Source organism: Schistocerca piceifrons, chromosome 3, assembly GCF_021461385.2.
Source record: "Schistocerca piceifrons isolate TAMUIC-IGC-003096 chromosome 3, iqSchPice1.1, whole genome shotgun sequence".
Taxonomy (NCBI): Eukaryota; Metazoa; Arthropoda; class Insecta; order Orthoptera; family Acrididae; genus Schistocerca; species Schistocerca piceifrons.
Window position 1 is genome coordinate 318,714,404 of NC_060140.1, and position 16,920 is coordinate 318,731,323.

A 16,920-nucleotide genomic window follows, 5' to 3' on the forward strand; every position below is an offset into this window, starting at 1 on the left:
TGAGAGCATGTCGGATTATAAGGTTGTGATCAGCTTTTAAGTGGTGGATTGCAGTTCTTTCTGTGCATGTAAGGTTAGTTTGCACGTTGAGGGATTTGGGGAATGATGGTGAGGCAAGGTTCAAGGTTAAAAAATTCTGGAGAGTTAACAGGGTGTCATTTGGGGGCAGTGGGGATAGATCACAGTGAACTGAATCAGGCAGGGTTCAACATTGGTCTCTGGTTAAGTCTCATTGATAGGGTTGGCAGCAAAAAAGTGTTTCAGTTGTAGGGACTGGGAGAAGAAGAGAAGGTCTTTAACAATTTCTGCATGATTGAATCTTGCAGTGGGCAAAAGGTGCAATATATCCTACATTCTCGTAACCCTCCTGGCCTCCACCTTCATTAGTCATTGTCCTTACCCATCTAGCCCCTTCCCTGTTCCCATACCAGCACTACACAGCCCTCTGTTCCATCAGCACACTCTCAGTATTTTTACTTCTCTCCTTTTTGGCTATCCCTTCCCTTCCCCACCCTCTGTCTAGCTTCCCAACTGCACCTAGCTGCCTGCCCTGTATGCTCCCACAAGCAGCATTTTACTGTCCCCCACTCCTACCATGCTAACTTCCCCCTCCCTGCCCCAGCCTTGTCCTTGCCCCCACCACCTGGTTGCCTCTCCCATGAGTGCTGGTGCTCACTGCCTGGCTTCAGAGGCCAGAGACTATGGTCATGTGTGTGTGAGTTGTGTTTGTGTGAGTGTGTTTGTGTATGTTGTCTATTTTCAATGAAGGCCTCAGTGGCCAAAAGCTCACTTCAGTCTTCTTGATGTGCCTATCAGCAACTCTGCTATAAGATGAGTAGCAACTGTCCTTTTCATAATATTGTTACACCCCCTATACCTGTAATTTTATAGTTTTCTCAAGTGAATGTTACTTTTATTTAAACAGCCATAATAAGAATTTGTTCATTTAAGAGAGAAAACACTGAACATTTCACAAATATTTTACACATACCTTTATGCGCACCATCATGTTGAGATGCCCTTGGCTGTACTGTTCTATGACATCACGAACATCATATGGTTTCCGTGCTTGCTGGAATTTCCTTCTAGCAACAAAGTATTTTATCTTTCGAATTGCTCTTATTGCATTACGGTGTGCCTCAGTTAACCTGCAACATTTTTTAAAAAGAAATACTTAGAAATGGTAGATACACATAATAATTATTGCCACACTCAATATTATGAATTGCTACTGTTAAATACCACCTTCTTTATATTTTGTGACTGAGAAATGTATGCTGCTCAGCCACTTTGGATATTTCATAGGTTTCTAATGCCATGCAAAGCTTAGGGCCTAATAGTGCAGTTCTAATTATTTTAGAGAATTTGACTTAAGAAAAACTTGGTATACTACGTATACAGACAGCAAACCATGAGGAAATGAGCGAACATGCAAACTGTTCAATGTGGTAAGTCTTGTCTGTTTTTCATTAAAAATTTCTTTGCTAGGTGTTTATTTTCATTTTTATTAACAAATTATATCTTTACTTTGCAGTCCATGAAACTGTAGTGTGGTAAAATGCTGTGGGAGCTGATAAAATTGTTTTTTTGTTCTGGGCGCAAAATAAATCTCGACACCAATTCATGAAGTAGCATCAGCCCATCCTACAGCAGTCTTTTTATGTAATATGGCATATTCCGGAGGTAAAATAGTCCCCCATTCAGATCTCCGGGTGGGGACTACTCAGGAGGATGTCGTTATCAGGAGAAAGAAAACTGGCATTCTACAGATCGGAGCGTGGAATGTCAGATCCCTTAATCGGGCAGGTAGGTTAGAAAATTTAAAAAGGGAAATGGATAGGTTAAAGTTAGATATAGTGGGAATTAGTGAAGTTCGGTGGCAGGAGGAACAAGACTTCTGGTCAGGTGAATACAGGTTTATAAATACAAAATCAAATAGGGGTAATGCAGGAGTAGGTTTAATAATGAATAAAAAAATAGGAGTGCGGGTAAGCTACTACAAACAGCATAGTGAACGCATTATAGTGGCCAAGATAGACACAAAGCCCATGCCCACTACAGTAATACAAGTTTATATGCCAACTAGCTCTGCAGATGACAAAGAAATTGAAGAAATGTATGATGAGATAAAAGAAATTACTCAGGTAGTGAAGGGAGATGAAAATTTAATAGTCATGGGTGACTGGAATTCAACAGCAGGAAAAGGGAGAGAAGGAAACATAGTAGGTGAATATGGATTGGGGCTAAGAAATGAAAGAGGAAGCCGTCTGGTAGAATTTTGCACAGAGCATAACTTAATTATAGCTAGCACTTGGTTCAAGAATCATAAAAGAAGGTTGTATACATGGAAGAATCCTGGAGATACTAAAAGGTATCAAATAGATTATATAATGGTAAGACAGAGTTTTAGGAACCAGGTTTTAAATTGTAGGACATTTCCAGGGGCAGATGTGAACTCTGTCCACAATCTATTGGTTATGAACTGTAGATTAAAACTGAAGAAATTGCAAAAAGGTGGGAATTTAAGGAGATGGGACCTGGATAAACTGACTAAACCAGAGGTTGTACAGAGTTTCAGGGAGGGCATAATGGAACAATTGACAGGAATGGGGGAAAGAAATACAGTAGAAGAAGAATGGGTAGCTCTGAGGGATGAAGTAGTGAAGGCAGCAGAGGATCAAGTAGGTAAAAAGACAAGGGCTAGTAGAAATCCTTGGGTAACAGAAGAAATGTTGAATTTAATTGATGAAAGGAGAAAATATAAAAATGCAGTAAGTGAAGCAGCCAAAAAGGAATACAAACGTCTCAAAAATGAGATTGACAGGAAGTGCAAAATGGCTAAGCAGGGATGGCTAGAGGACAAATGTAAGGATGTAGAGGCTTATCTCACTAGGGGTAAGATAGATACAGCCTACAGAAAAATTAAAGAGACCTTGTGTGTGTGTGTGTGTGTGTGTGTGTGTGTGTGTGTGTGTTTGAGGTTTACAGGCGCTAAACAGCGTGGTCATCAGCGCCCAAAAAGAGACCTTTGGAGAAAAGAGAGCCACTTGTATGAATATCAAGAGCTCAGACGGAAACCAGTTCTAAGCAAAGAGGGGAAAGCAGAAAGGTGGATGGAGTATATAGAGAGTCTATACAAGAGCGATGTACTTGAGGACAATATTATGGAAATGTAAGAGGATGTAAATGAGGATGAAATGGGAGATACGATACTGCGTGAAGAGTTTGACAGAGCACTGACAGACCTGAGTCAAAACAAGGCGCCGAGAGTAGACAACATTCCATTAGAACTACTGACAGCCTTGGGAGAGCCAGTCCTGACAAAACTTTACCATCTGGTGAGCAAGATGTACAAGACAGGCGAAATACCCTCAGACTTCAAGAAGAATATAATAATTCCAATCCCAAAGAAAGCAGGTGTTGACAGATGTGAAAATTACCGAACTATCAGTTTAATAAGTCACAGCTGCAAAATACTACTGCAAATTATTTACAGACAAATGGAAAAACTGGTAAAAGCCGACCTTGGGGAGATCAGTTTGGATTCCGTAGAAATGTTGGAACACGTGAGGCAATACTGACCTTACGACTTATCTTAGAAGAAAGATTAAGGAAAGGCAAACCTACGTTTCTAGCATTTGTAGACTTAGAGAAAGCTTTTGACAATGTTGACTGGAATACTCTCTTTCAAATTCTAAAGGTGGCAGGGGTAAAATACAGGGAGCGAAAGGCTATTTACAATTTGTACAGAAACCAGATGGCAGTTATAAGAGTCGAGGGGCATGAAAGGGAAGCAGGTGTTCGGAAGGGAGTGAGACAGGGTTGTAGCCTCTCCCCGATGTTATTCAATCTGTATATTGAGCAAGCAGTAAAGGAAGCAAAAGAAAAATTTGGAGTAGGCATTAAAATCAAGGGAGAAGAAATAAAAACTTTGAGGTTTGCCGATGACATTGTAATTCTGTCAGGGACAGCAAAGGACTCGGAAGAGCAGTTGAATGGAATGGACAGTGTCTTGAAAGGAGGATATAAGATGAACATCAACAAAAGCAAAATGAGGATAATGGAATGTAGTTGAATTAAGTCGGGTGATGCTGAGGGAATTAGATTAGGAAATTGAGACACTTAAAGTAGTAAAGGAGTTTTGCTACTAGGGGAGCAAAATAGCTGATATTGTCGAAGTAGAGAGGATATAAAGTGTAGACTGCAATGCAAGGAAAGCGTTTCTGAAGAAGAGAAATTTGTTAACATCGAGTATAGATTTAAGTGTCAGGAAGTTGTTCCTGAAAGTATTTGTATGGACTGTAGCCATGTATGGAAGTGAAACATGGGAAATAAATAGTTTGGACAAGAAGAGAATAGAAGCTTTCGAAATGTGGTGCTACAGAAGAATGTTGAAGATTAGGTGGGTAGATCATGTAACTAATGGGGAAGTATTGAATAGGATTGGGGAGAAGAGAAGTTTGTGGCACTACTTGACTAAAAGAAGGGATCGGTTGGTAGGACATGTCCTGAGGCATCAAGGGATCATAAATTTAGCATTGGAGGGCAGTGTGGAGGGTAAAAATCATAGAGGGAGACCAAGAGATGAATACACTAAGCAGATTCAGAAGGATGTAGGTTGCAGTAGGTACTGGGAGAAGAAGGAGCTTGCACAGGATAGATTAGCATGGAGAGCTGCATCAAACCAGTCTCAGGACTGAAGACCACAACAACAACATGGCATATTTACTTGAAGGAGCAATGCATATAGCCAAAACTGATGTACATGACAGAAATTACTTCTATATGAATTAGCAACAAACATTATGCCAATTATAAACATACGCAGATTACATACAGTCTTTGTTTCCCCCAAATGTACCAGTATAAGAAGAACTATGCATTCTTTAATAAAAGCTTTCAATGATCTGCCCCATTGCATAATACAGTAAATTAAAAAAATATTATTTAAAAAATAAGCCATAACCCCACTGATATCTTTCTTGCTGAGCATATTTTTAGACATAATGAATATGACAATGGACATTTTAAACATATCAAGGATTGACTCCACACTACCCCCTCTCAATAAATGCACTTCAACTTTAGTGCATGTAATGGTATATGGTGTTTTAGTGCCACAGACAAAACTGGAGTAATTCCACATTATTTTCTACATGCTACTGACATCAATTACAATCTGGTGTTGTACAATTTATAGCTATTAGTCCTCTCTCTCTTTCACTGAAGATACAGTAAAAATACTGTAAAGCGTCAGTGTGGCTTAGTAGCCTAGTTATTTGTCTTTTTGTTGTTGTGTATTCACTGCTGTTCTTCTGAAGATAATAGTAGAACTCAGACCTTATAAAGCTAGCAGGTGCACGAGTTTCACTGTTTTCTGGACATTTCTGTAGTGCAAGTGCATACCACATTGATCTGTCTTTGCATATTGTTCATTTTGCACACTTATTACAGGTCAACTGACTAAACGAATGACTGAATTAGTAGAACTGATGATAATGTGATAAGATACTGAACCATCTGTAGCCAAGATGTTATGCTTCTTTTAAGAAATTCATACTGTTTAGTGCCTGATCATCTCAGTCCTTTGATCCATGTCTTAGTATCCTGCATAAGCTCTACAAAAATTTCTTATCAGAGAGATAACTACAATTTCATGACATCTCCAATATGCTTGTAAAAGTGATTCACAGATGAAGAAAACTACCACTACTACTACTACTACTACTACTACTACTACTACTATTACTACTACATTCCAGGGCAGCAGCTATTGAGCCTGATAATTCCATCTAATCAGTAACAGATATAAAGTGTTTTCCCACAATAAACACACACTTTTTACCAGAGTACTATTTTTTCTTAAAACTATCTGCTTCTCCTCATGTTTTGTATTAGAGGTTTTTCCTTCGCTACATATAAAAGCCTTAATTTTGTTGCCCAATGTAGCTATCTTCCTTTCATAGCATATGGACTTTGATCTCTGGATTACTTACTTCAGCAGCAATATGCCTTGTTATGAGCTACAGTATCAATACTGGAAATGTTCCTTACTGACAGATACAGTTTCCTCTTTGTACTACAAGATATTTTTAATTTCTGAATCTTCTTCTTTTCCCTAGTGTTCATCCCATCTAGCACAGGGGCTGCTTTTTCATGATGTCATACCTGATGGAACAGATGTCAAAACAATGTATAGGAAGGAAGTCATGAGTGTCATCTGTCAGTGAATCATATAAACATTGTATTTTAACTGTTGGTGTACCATATTCTGTAAGATGGAATTTGGGGAATCACCAGATTTCATTTTTTTAAATCTACACAGAAGAATTTGAAAGAGAGGTCTGTGATGTGATACGATCTCATTTTTCTAACTAAACATTGCAAAATGCCTCTCACTTTTGCTTTTGTAAGGGATTCTAGACAGAAGAAAACCAGATGAGACATCATAAATGACATCCTGGGTAGGGATAAACAGGAAAAATCATCCTGTGGGTATCTTCTGTAAAGTTTCCAAAGCTTCAGTTTGTTTGGACCTCGAACTTCTACTTCGACCATAAAAATGCTACTGTATAAATGGCACCTCTCTTCTTGCATGAATGGAGACTTACCTTCACTATAGAAAGCAGATGATCACACTGACAGTATTTGTCATACGAATTTGGGGGTGGGATAGGGGAATGGGGGTAGAGGAAGAAACATAGTATGTGGATTCCCATTAGGTTATGATAAAGTCTACCCCTGTTTTTAATCTACATAACTGATCTTTGAATGACTTTAAAGGATAATTAAAAAATTGCAATGCTCCTTGATGACACAAGCATACTAAACAAGAATCCAAACTCAATCTCACCTGATTCAGCTGGTGTGGTAGCTAAACAGGTCTACAAATAATTGACAGCAAACAGTGTAAGTCCTTGTCTTTCAAAGACTCATTTTACACCATTTATAATAATCAAAAATGACTGGCTAGTACCAGGAGTAGAAATTAATAAGCACATATGAAACAAAACACTTTGTGTAATGTTCTCTGGAGTCCAGTTGCATAAAAGTTAAAAATGAGTCAACAGGTAGATAAACACATACAGAAGCACAGTTTGGCATGTTCTGCACTTGGAAGTAGCTTATCTCTCACTATGTATGCATAAAGACTAGCTTGCTGAATATTTCTGCACATTTTTATTCCATGTTGTCCTATGGAAACATGTTCTGAGGAAACATACCTAAAAGAAAATTAAATGGTAATTTGGCAGTCATAAGCAGTAAGTGTATTGTGTGAAGTAGATAAGCAGGTATTATTATTTCAGAGACCTAGTTAAGGATCTTGAAAGGCTTGCACTTACTTTCTAGAACATACTCTTTAATGGTATGTATTGTTAATAATAAAAATCAGTTTTAGCTGATCTGTAATTTGCAATGTCACAGTACAAGATATTATAAAAACTTCCATGTAGACTTTGTTCCCTTACCCATGATTTAGGGTGGAATTATGTACTATGATGCAAATGTTTTGAACAAGTTCCCGTCTTATATAAAGTAAGAAATTGGAAACCAACACCACTCCAAAAGAAAATTGAAAAGGTACCTTATTAATCACTACATATTACATTTAGCTGGTGTACACATGAATAATATTAATATGTCAATGCCCATTGCATGACTTATCATATGATGAGCAAATAAAAATCATATATCATGAAAATAATTTTTAGAGCTCCAAAGTAGCCTGATCTGAGTTTTCTCGACTCTTTATAGTGAGTTGACAACAGCGAATCTGATTGATGTTAGTTTTATAATTCTGAAACAGCTAATTGTACTGAGATCTGTATGTTGTCAATGTCATGGAATGGATGTAAGAAATGAAAATAATTAATTAGTCTCAAGTTTTAGAAAAGTAAATAATAGTTCTATTTGTAATTTAAAATCAACTGATTGACAATAACACTGCTGCAAGAATTTACATTCAAATGCCACTCAATCTGTTTTATAACTGACAAAAAACTCATGTATGTTATATCATACAGTGAAAAATAGTGTGAAGTTTACTATCTTCTGTACAGACAGTACAGAAAACTGCTTGAAGTGCCTAGCAGTATTGAAAGAGGAAGAAAATTGTGATGTATGTCAAGAAACTTATACCAGTGATAAAGTTGAGGTGTGTCTGAATCCTCCAGCGAGTGGACATGATAGTGACTGGGACTACGCTAATTGTGATAGAGGTGAAGGAATACATTTCATGAAATTACGTAAGGGACTGCTATATCAAAAAGCTAAAATCAGGACAGTTAAACATACTGTTGTTGGACATAATGAGTGACAAAATACCCTGAACATATGTCACAAAAGTGTAGAACATGTGAATGAAAGAACCAATACTGTTCATGACTTGTTATATATAAATCCAACATAAACAGTTTTCCAAAAATTACAGAAAAACAATAACACATATATCAATTTATTCAAAATGGTGTACGACAATGCTTTCATGACTGACATTTACAAGGAAAATATCAATTAATCTACAATGAAAGGCTGCACAAATTTAGAAATCTCAGTAGACAAACTGTGTACTTACTCTGGGATTTTCCTACTGTCTGGATAAGTTGGACTTCCATTTCAAAGACTTAATGGGAAACTAAAAAGGATACTAATAATGGTCTTATCTCTAAAACCATGACAAGGAATACATGAGCTGTACATGGATTTCTACATCTCAGTCATAATTCAGAAATTAATTCATACTGCAGCCTCGGCGGATGCCTCCGCCACAGCCACCATCTACACAGCAAGATGGCCCTGCCAACTCCCCAGAAAGGAAGAGGGATTTGGCATCTGGCTGGAGCCTTAGTGTCTATCCACATTCCACACAACAGAGTGTTGTGGGATGCCAACTTAGCAGCAGCTCCAGCCTGCCTATGACAGCTGCTGCAGTATCTAGGGGCATCACATCTGCCATATACAGCACTTCTGTGAGCCAAGTGACACCATCAAGACTTTCTAGTATTATTCAGCTAGACGACCTTATAGGATGGTGCCTAGTGGCTTGCCAGTCAATATAAGTTCCAGTCTCAGCCTTGCTGTCTCGCAACATCAAAAGAACTGCGAGTCTGTCAGAGAGGAGCGCATGCCAGTTGGAACATCTTCAAAACTGTTAGTGCAGCATGTATGGGTTTTGCAAACAGCAGTGTTTCTCAGCTTGTACTTTCAAGAATTGTTATTATCTTAGATCAGTTCTCATCAAATCACACCAATGTTTTCAGTTGCATTCACTCAGAATCTGTTTCATTTACAAGCCAGAACCAAATGTAATTGCATACTTGTGTACTCTCTGAGTTAGTGTTAAAGTTCTATTGTTTTTGGCTACCTAGCCATACATCTCAACAGGATACTAAAGTGCCAGGAAGGTTAACATTTATTTTTTCTGTGCTGCTTGTAAAGGGACACCCTCCTCTAGCATTGCTTTTCTTCAACAGAAGTGGTCTGTACCAAAAATAATTACACATACACTCCTGGAAATTGAAATAAGAACACCGTGAATTCATTGTCCCAGGAAGGGGAAACTTTATTGACACATTCCTGGGGTCAGATACATCACATGATCACACTGACAGAACCACAGGCACATAGACACAGGCAACAGAGCATGCACAATGTCGGCACTAGTACAGTGTATATCCACCTTTCGCAGCAATGCAGGCTGCTATTCTCCCATGGAGACGATCGTAGTGATGCTGGATGTAGTCCTGTGGAACGGCTAGCCATGCCATTTCCACCTGGCGCCTCAGTTGGACCAGCGTTCGTGCTGGACGTGCAGACCGCGTGAGACGACGCTTCATCCAGTCCCAAACATGCTCAATGGGGGACAGATCCGGAGACCTTACTGGCCAGGGTAGTTGACTTACACCTTCTAGAGCACGTTGGGTGGCACGGGATACATGCGGACGTGCATTGTCCTGTTGGAACAGCAAGTTCCCTTGCCGGTCTAGGAATGGTAGAACGATGGGTTCGATGACGGTTTGGATGTACCGTGCACTATTCAGTGTCCCCTCGACGATCACCAGTGGTGTACGGCCAGTGTAGGAGATCGCTCCCCACACCATGATGCCGGGTGTTGGCCCTGTATGCCTCGGTCGTATGCAGTCCTGATTGTGGCGCTCACCTGCACGGCGCCAAACACGCATACGACCATCATTGGCACCAAGGCAGAAGCGACTCTCATCGCTGAAGACGGCACGTCTCCATTCGTCCCTCCATTCACGCCTGTCGCGACACCACTGGAGGCGGGCTGCACGATGTTGGGGCGTGAGCGGAAGACGGCCTAACGGTGTGCGGGACCGTAGCCCAGCTTCATGGAGACGGTTGCGAATGGTCCTCGCCGATACCCCAGGAGCAACAGTGTCCCTAATTTGCTGGGAAGTGGCGGTGCGGTCCCCTACGGCACTGCGTAGGATCCTACGGTCTTGGCGTGCATCCGTGCGTCGCTGCGGTCCGGTCCCAGGTCGACGGGCACGTGCACCTTCCGCCAACCACTGGCGACAACATCGATGTACTGTGGAGACCTCACGCCCCACGTGTTGAGCAATTCGGCGGTACGTCCACCTGGCCTCCGGCATGCCCACTATACGCCCTCGCTCAAAGTCCGTCAACTGCATATACGGTTCACGTCCACGCTGTCGCGGCATGCTACCAGTGTTAAAGACTGCGATGGAGCTCCGTATGCCACGGCAAACTGGCTGACACTGACGGCGGCGGTGCGCAAATGCTGCGCAGCTAGCGCCATTCGACGGCCAACACCGCGGTTCCTGGTGTGTCCGCTGTGCCGTGCGTGTGATCATTGCTTGTACAGCCCTCTCGCAGTGTCCGGAGCAAGTATGGTGGGTCTGACCCACCGGTGTCAATGTGTTCTTTTTTCCATTTCCAGGAGTGTATTTATACAGGTTAATATTATCACAACTGTTTTTCCAAAAGAAATGCATATGTTTTTGTACATGATTTATTTTATTTCAGGCTAAAATGTATAAAAAGAAATAACTTTATTTTCGTTGTCACAATCGATATATGCTAGCTTTCAATGTACAGTTAAAATTAATTTTCTTTAAGAAACATTTGGGACTGCAAGATATTAGGCACACATAAAATTTCTATTATTAATTACACAATTTAGTGCAATTTATTAAATTTATTTCCGAATTCATTTATAAAATAATGATATACATTGGTGGAAAGTCATTTGTCAAGAAAATTTGTAAACTCCTTGGAATATTGTTAGTACTGCAGAATGGATTAATAGTTGGTGTGCCTCTGATGTGATCAGACATGTTTTTAATTTTGGCAGTAACAATGACATTTTCAGTTTTGTTGAAATAGAAATTGTAAAGACAGTGTGTTATAGAAAAAATGCGAGATAAACATAAAAACAGAAATCACTGCTGAAGCAAATCTTCAAAAGTTATTATATGAACTGGAACCAAGAGATCTTATAATATAAAAAATTTCACCTTCAAGATTCAGCACCTAGACACAAAGAACTGGAGCCAACTACAAGAAAAGAAAATTAGTAAAAATTTTACTGTAAATCTTACTCCTCTTGAAGCTTATTACAAAAGTTAAGTATAAAAACAAAGACAATCAACAAATGATATGAGAGGGTGAATAGGTTACAACTGGTGGCATTGTCCGGGATCAATTGACAGATAATGAAGTTTTGTCTGTTGCAAAGGAAGGGAGATTTATTTGTGTAATTTACAGTTTGTGTATGAACAGATTTCTGATCACTCAAAGAAAGGAGTATGAGAGCTGTCCAACAAAGTCATATCAACAGTGATGATGTACTACCAACAATGACGGACCGGATCAAATGAAAGAGGGCTTTACAACTACAACCAGGGACATCAAAAAGGAAGGATAAATACAAACTATTTGTGAAATTAATTTGTTTATCAAATCATATGCTTATTAACAAAATGAATAGAGATGAGGGTAGTAGTGATGTAGAAGTGAAGGCTATAGTACCTTGCCAGGACTTGTTTGAACTGAGTGAAATCGTAGCAAGCAAAGAAACAGTAGAAACTGATATTCTGTATTTAGTTTTGCTAAAACTAGAGAAAATGATGACAGATAACAATAGAAAATTTAGTGCATTTAAGATCAGTTAACTGAAAAATGTACTTCACTGCAAGGACAATTAAATGACCTGAAAACTGAAAACAATAGTAAAATGGCTCCAGTGTCACCTGCTCCAGCACTGGCACCTCTAGAACCACAGGTGCATTTGATATCACTCCCAGCACCTCTTCCAGTTCCAGCACTGCTGGCACCCTTGCTAACATTCCACGTGCCTATTTGTGTTCCAGTGCCACCAGTGTTTCCTCACTGCTGGCCCACTTGATGCTCTCCTCCTCTGGTCCTGCCCTTTTACTACCAGTGCCTTTGACTCCTGTCCTCTTCATGGTATTTCCTTCTTGGTCTGATGGTGATGACACTGTGTCCTCTGCTGACAATGCCTTGTGTCCTGCAGACAGTTGCCTTTGGTTAGGCTTTCTCTTCTGCCTGTTTTGGACATTCAGCCCACATCCTTGGAGCTCTATTTCCTCTCCCTGTCCCTCTCCCTTCTCAGTGTGTGTCTCACCCATCTCATGTTTTCGCCTTCTTCTTTGAAAGCATCTTTCACAGCACACATTCCATCTTTTATGAAAACCAGCCGGGCCTCCCCCGGCCTGGTCACTGGCCCACAGATGCTTTTCACTGTGTTCATCTCATGCAGCCTCACAGACTTCTCTGCACTTCCTGTTCTCTGTTCTTGGAAGTTTTGCTGCAAGGCCTGGCCACACCATGTCTCACCCCCTTCATTCATCTGTTTGTCCTTTCTATAAGAAGGCCATGAATGTATCTCCTTTTTCCAGATCTGCCCCTCAACTCATCCACCTCCCTGTATGTCTGGAGACCACCCTCCACCTACTGTGTCCAAAGCTGCTTGTGCTACCTGACATAAGCCTGCAGTCATGCCAGGCCTTCCTTCCAAGAAGGTCTCAGTGTCTTGGGTTCCAACTACTGCTGGCAGCAAAGTGTTCAGCAACCTCCTGGGACATTCTCCTAGCATTGTCATATCAACACCTGGCTATCAAAGTGTCCTCTCCAGTCATTACTATCTGGTCAATCCTATCAGCAACCTCACATCTACCTTTGGTTTGAGCACCTGTCTCCCATTTGCCATCGGCATCCTGCAGACATCCTCCTGGCCAACCTGTGTTGTAACCACACAGCACATACTGCAGCAGCCGCATGGGGCGCTTGCCATGCCCTTGTCCAGGAATCTTTCCAGACACTGGTCATGTCCTAGCCCCTTCCTCCAGGTGGCACTTCTTCTCCATGATGGCTTCACAACTTCTCCCTTGAGAAAAACATGATGCTGCATCTACAGCTGTCATCTACACCACAGCCATCTCCTCTGTAGAGGAAAGGGATGCTGCATACTCGGCTGTGGTCTCCATCACAGCTGTATCTACATGATGAAATGGCTCCACCATCTGCTCTGTATGGAATGTGAATGTGGCATCTGGCTGGTGGCTTACAATTCAGCCACTTGCCACACAACAGTGCTTCTGGCTGCTGCCCTGTCAAGGCACCTGCGGCTCAACCACAGCTCCATCCTATCTGCAAACAGTCACTGCAGTACCTGGGAGTGCCACATTTGCTGGATAAAGTGCTGCTGTTGCTGCCACTAACTCGCTTCCATGAGCACGATGCTAGCACAGTTTTCTCATATTCCCCCATCAACGGCCATATAGGATGCTGCCTAGCACCTCACCAGCCAGTGCAAGTTCCAGTCCCTCCAATCATAGCACAGGACATCAGAAGATCTACTAGTCTATCCAATAGAATGCAGCACATGCCAGTTGTAACCCTTGAAATCGTCAGTGTGCCATATATGGATTTTGTCTTTGGCAGTTTTTTCACACTGTGACAGATTGTGTACTCAGCTTGTACCTTCAAGAACTGTTATCGTGTTAGATCAGTTCTTTCACTTGCTATCCAGAAATAAATGTCTCTGTGTAAGTCATAAAGTTCTATTGTTCTTGACTACTTAGACACACTTCTCTGCTTGTAGAGTGCGTCACCCACAATGGGATATTAAAATTCATCTGATGAAATGTGTAAATTAAGGCCACTGATTGATGTAAATAAGAAGTTCAAAGAATATTCTAAACATACAGATTCCACTTTCTCTTTGGACGAGGTCATGGAAACATACCATAGGCAGCATTAGATGAAGCAGTTTATTATAGGCAAACCTATAAGATTCGGTTTTATGTTTTGGTGTCTCACAGAGCCTATCTGCTACCTAGTAAAGTTCTCTTCCTGTACAGGAAAATGTGACACATGTGGCAGCATAATGTTAGGCACTTCAGTCACCAAAAACAATGCTCAACAGGAAGCAGCATTTATCTGGAGCACGATACTCTTCTACTTCTTTTGGACTTGATGTTGGAGCACAACTTATTTCTTATTAGTACAATGAGGCATGATCATACAAAAACTGCTCCCTCAGAAATCTTTCCAAAACTCAATAGGGTTCTCTTCAGGCAGCATAAACTTCAGAAAAAAATTACTTTTCTGAGATGGACTGATAACAGTCTTGTGATGAGTGATGCAAAATAACAGAAAATTATATGAGTGTAACACACGTAAGTGCCAGTACTGGAGTTGAAAACATAAAAAGCAGATCAGTATTCTGCAGCCAATTTCTGCACACACTACAACCATGGTGTGGAGGGAGTAAATCTGTTCGATCAGCATCAAACCCCTGGACCACTCAAATCAGGTGAAGGAAATTTAACATATGCAATTTGGTGACAACCATCCTGAACTGAGTTGTATACTTCGTATAATATGGAAGACTGGAATTTAATGAAGGGAATGAGTTCACAGACTGTTGACAAGGAACTGTATAGCACCCCTTAACCTCTCAAATATTGGTGGTGATAATTTTTTCTACCAACAGTGTCATGTGTAGTAGAAAACAAGTCAACTGTCTCTGTAGCACATTACCAGTACTAGGCTGGCAAAATAACATTTACTTGCTACACTGTATTGTTCTATTCATTATCACAGAAACATTTGATTGTAATGAAAGGAGTGGTAATATCCATATGACAGCCAACTCTCAATTGCTTATCAATACTAATACCAGTAACTGAGAATATTAAATTCATAAAAAAACAAGTTGCTAACTGCATGAGACAAAAGTGTGTTTGAAGATAATGAAAACTACCTTATTCATAACTAATGTGAAATAAATAAAAGAGATACATACGTAGTTACTCTCTGAGGCTCATCTATATCAATGTCTATTTCATCTGATGCTGCCTCCGTGACACTACTTGTCTGGCTTGTGAAAAGTGACCCACGACCTTCCCTCCTCACACGATTTGGCGTTCCTGAGAGAATAATAAATTAAAACTTAGTGTAGAAATCAGATATATAAAGAACTTGAAGACATATAGATCAACTTAAGATAACACAGGAGGCCAGTGACCAGGCATAAAATGTGAGGATAATAATGCAGTAATAGACCCAATGTCAACTTCTCTATATAGGCAACCACAGTGGCCATCTAGTACCAAATTTTAGACAGGAAAACAGAAAATTTTAACAAATTTGTTTCTATGTCTGTTTATGCTACTAGCAGCTTTACCTTCTAGCCAGCACCATATGAAAACATAACTCCTGCTGTTACACTGGTACCAGCCACATGTAGTCTCATTCAACAATAATGCACACTGTACAGCATTAGAAAATATAACACTGGATACACTCCCTGGGTCTAGTGCAGCAGGGGATACAACCCGTCGGCTTTGAACAATGACGTCATTCCTTAGTCATAGATCTTAATGTCTTCACTTCGAGGCATAGATAATAAAGCAGTTCTGTGTTCTAATAAGCTTTTGCTGTGATGTTTCAATTTCGTTTTTTTTACTGATTGCTTAATAAAGTAGGATCAGTTTATTCTATCTCGTGAGATTTTTTTTTTTAAAGCTACTGAAGGCAGCTACAACACTAGAAGAATCGCTTCTCGGCTTTTGACAAGATATTGCTTAATAAAGTAGGATCAGTTTATTCTATCTCGTGAGATTTTTTTTTTAAAAATCCAAAAAAAAAATTGCTTAATAAAGTAGGATCAGTTTATTCTATCTCGTGAGATTTTTTTTTTAAAAATCCAAAAAAAAAAAAATTGCTCAATAATGTAGGATCAGTTTATTCTATCTCGTGAAATTTTTTTTTAAAAAGCCAAAAAACATTTATTAACTACTGAAGGGAGCTACAACACTAAGAACAATCGCTTCTCGGTTTTTGACAAAATATTGCTTAATAAAGTAGGATCAGTTTATTCTATCTCGTGAGATTTTTTTTAAAAAAGCCAAAAAAACTCTATTGCTTAATAAAGTAGGATCAGTTTATTCTATCTCGTGAGATTTTTTTTAAAAAAGCCAAAAAAACTCTATTGCTTAATAAAGTAGGATCAGTTTATTCTATCTCGTGAGATTTTTTTTTTAAAAAAGCCAAAAAAACACTATTGCTTAATAAAGTAGGATCAGTTTATTCTATCTCGTGAGATTTTTTTTTTAAAAAGCCAAAAAACACTTATTAGGTACTGAAGGGAGCTGCTTAATAAAGTAGGATCAGTTTATTCTATCTCTTAAGATTTTTTTTTAAAGTCAAAAAACACTTATAACGTACTGAAGGGAGCTAGAACATAAAGAACAATCGCTTCTTGGCTTTTGACAAGATATTGCTTAATAAAGTAGGATCAGTTTATTCTATCTCGTGAGATTTTTTTTTTTTTTTTAAAAGTCAAAAAACACTTATGCTTTTGACAAAATCAATGTTTATCTCTCTCGCATTCCTTTGTTTCTCAACATT

General features: G+C 39.7%; 1 protein-coding gene across 1 annotated transcript in view; it reads right to left on the reverse strand.

Annotated features, from left to right (window-relative positions):
- LOC124788623 (potassium voltage-gated channel subfamily KQT member 1-like) overlaps positions 1-16,920 on the reverse strand; it is a 276,137-nt gene that overhangs the window by 10,956 nt on the left and 248,261 nt on the right. Inside the window, exons 9-10 of the mRNA XM_047255894.1 lie at positions 15,314-15,437; positions 992-1,148 (exon numbers count right to left, since the gene is read on the reverse strand). Coding sequence (XP_047111850.1) covers positions 992-1,148; positions 15,314-15,437 — 281 coding nt within the window. The remainder of the gene's footprint in view (positions 1-991; positions 1,149-15,313; positions 15,438-16,920) is intronic.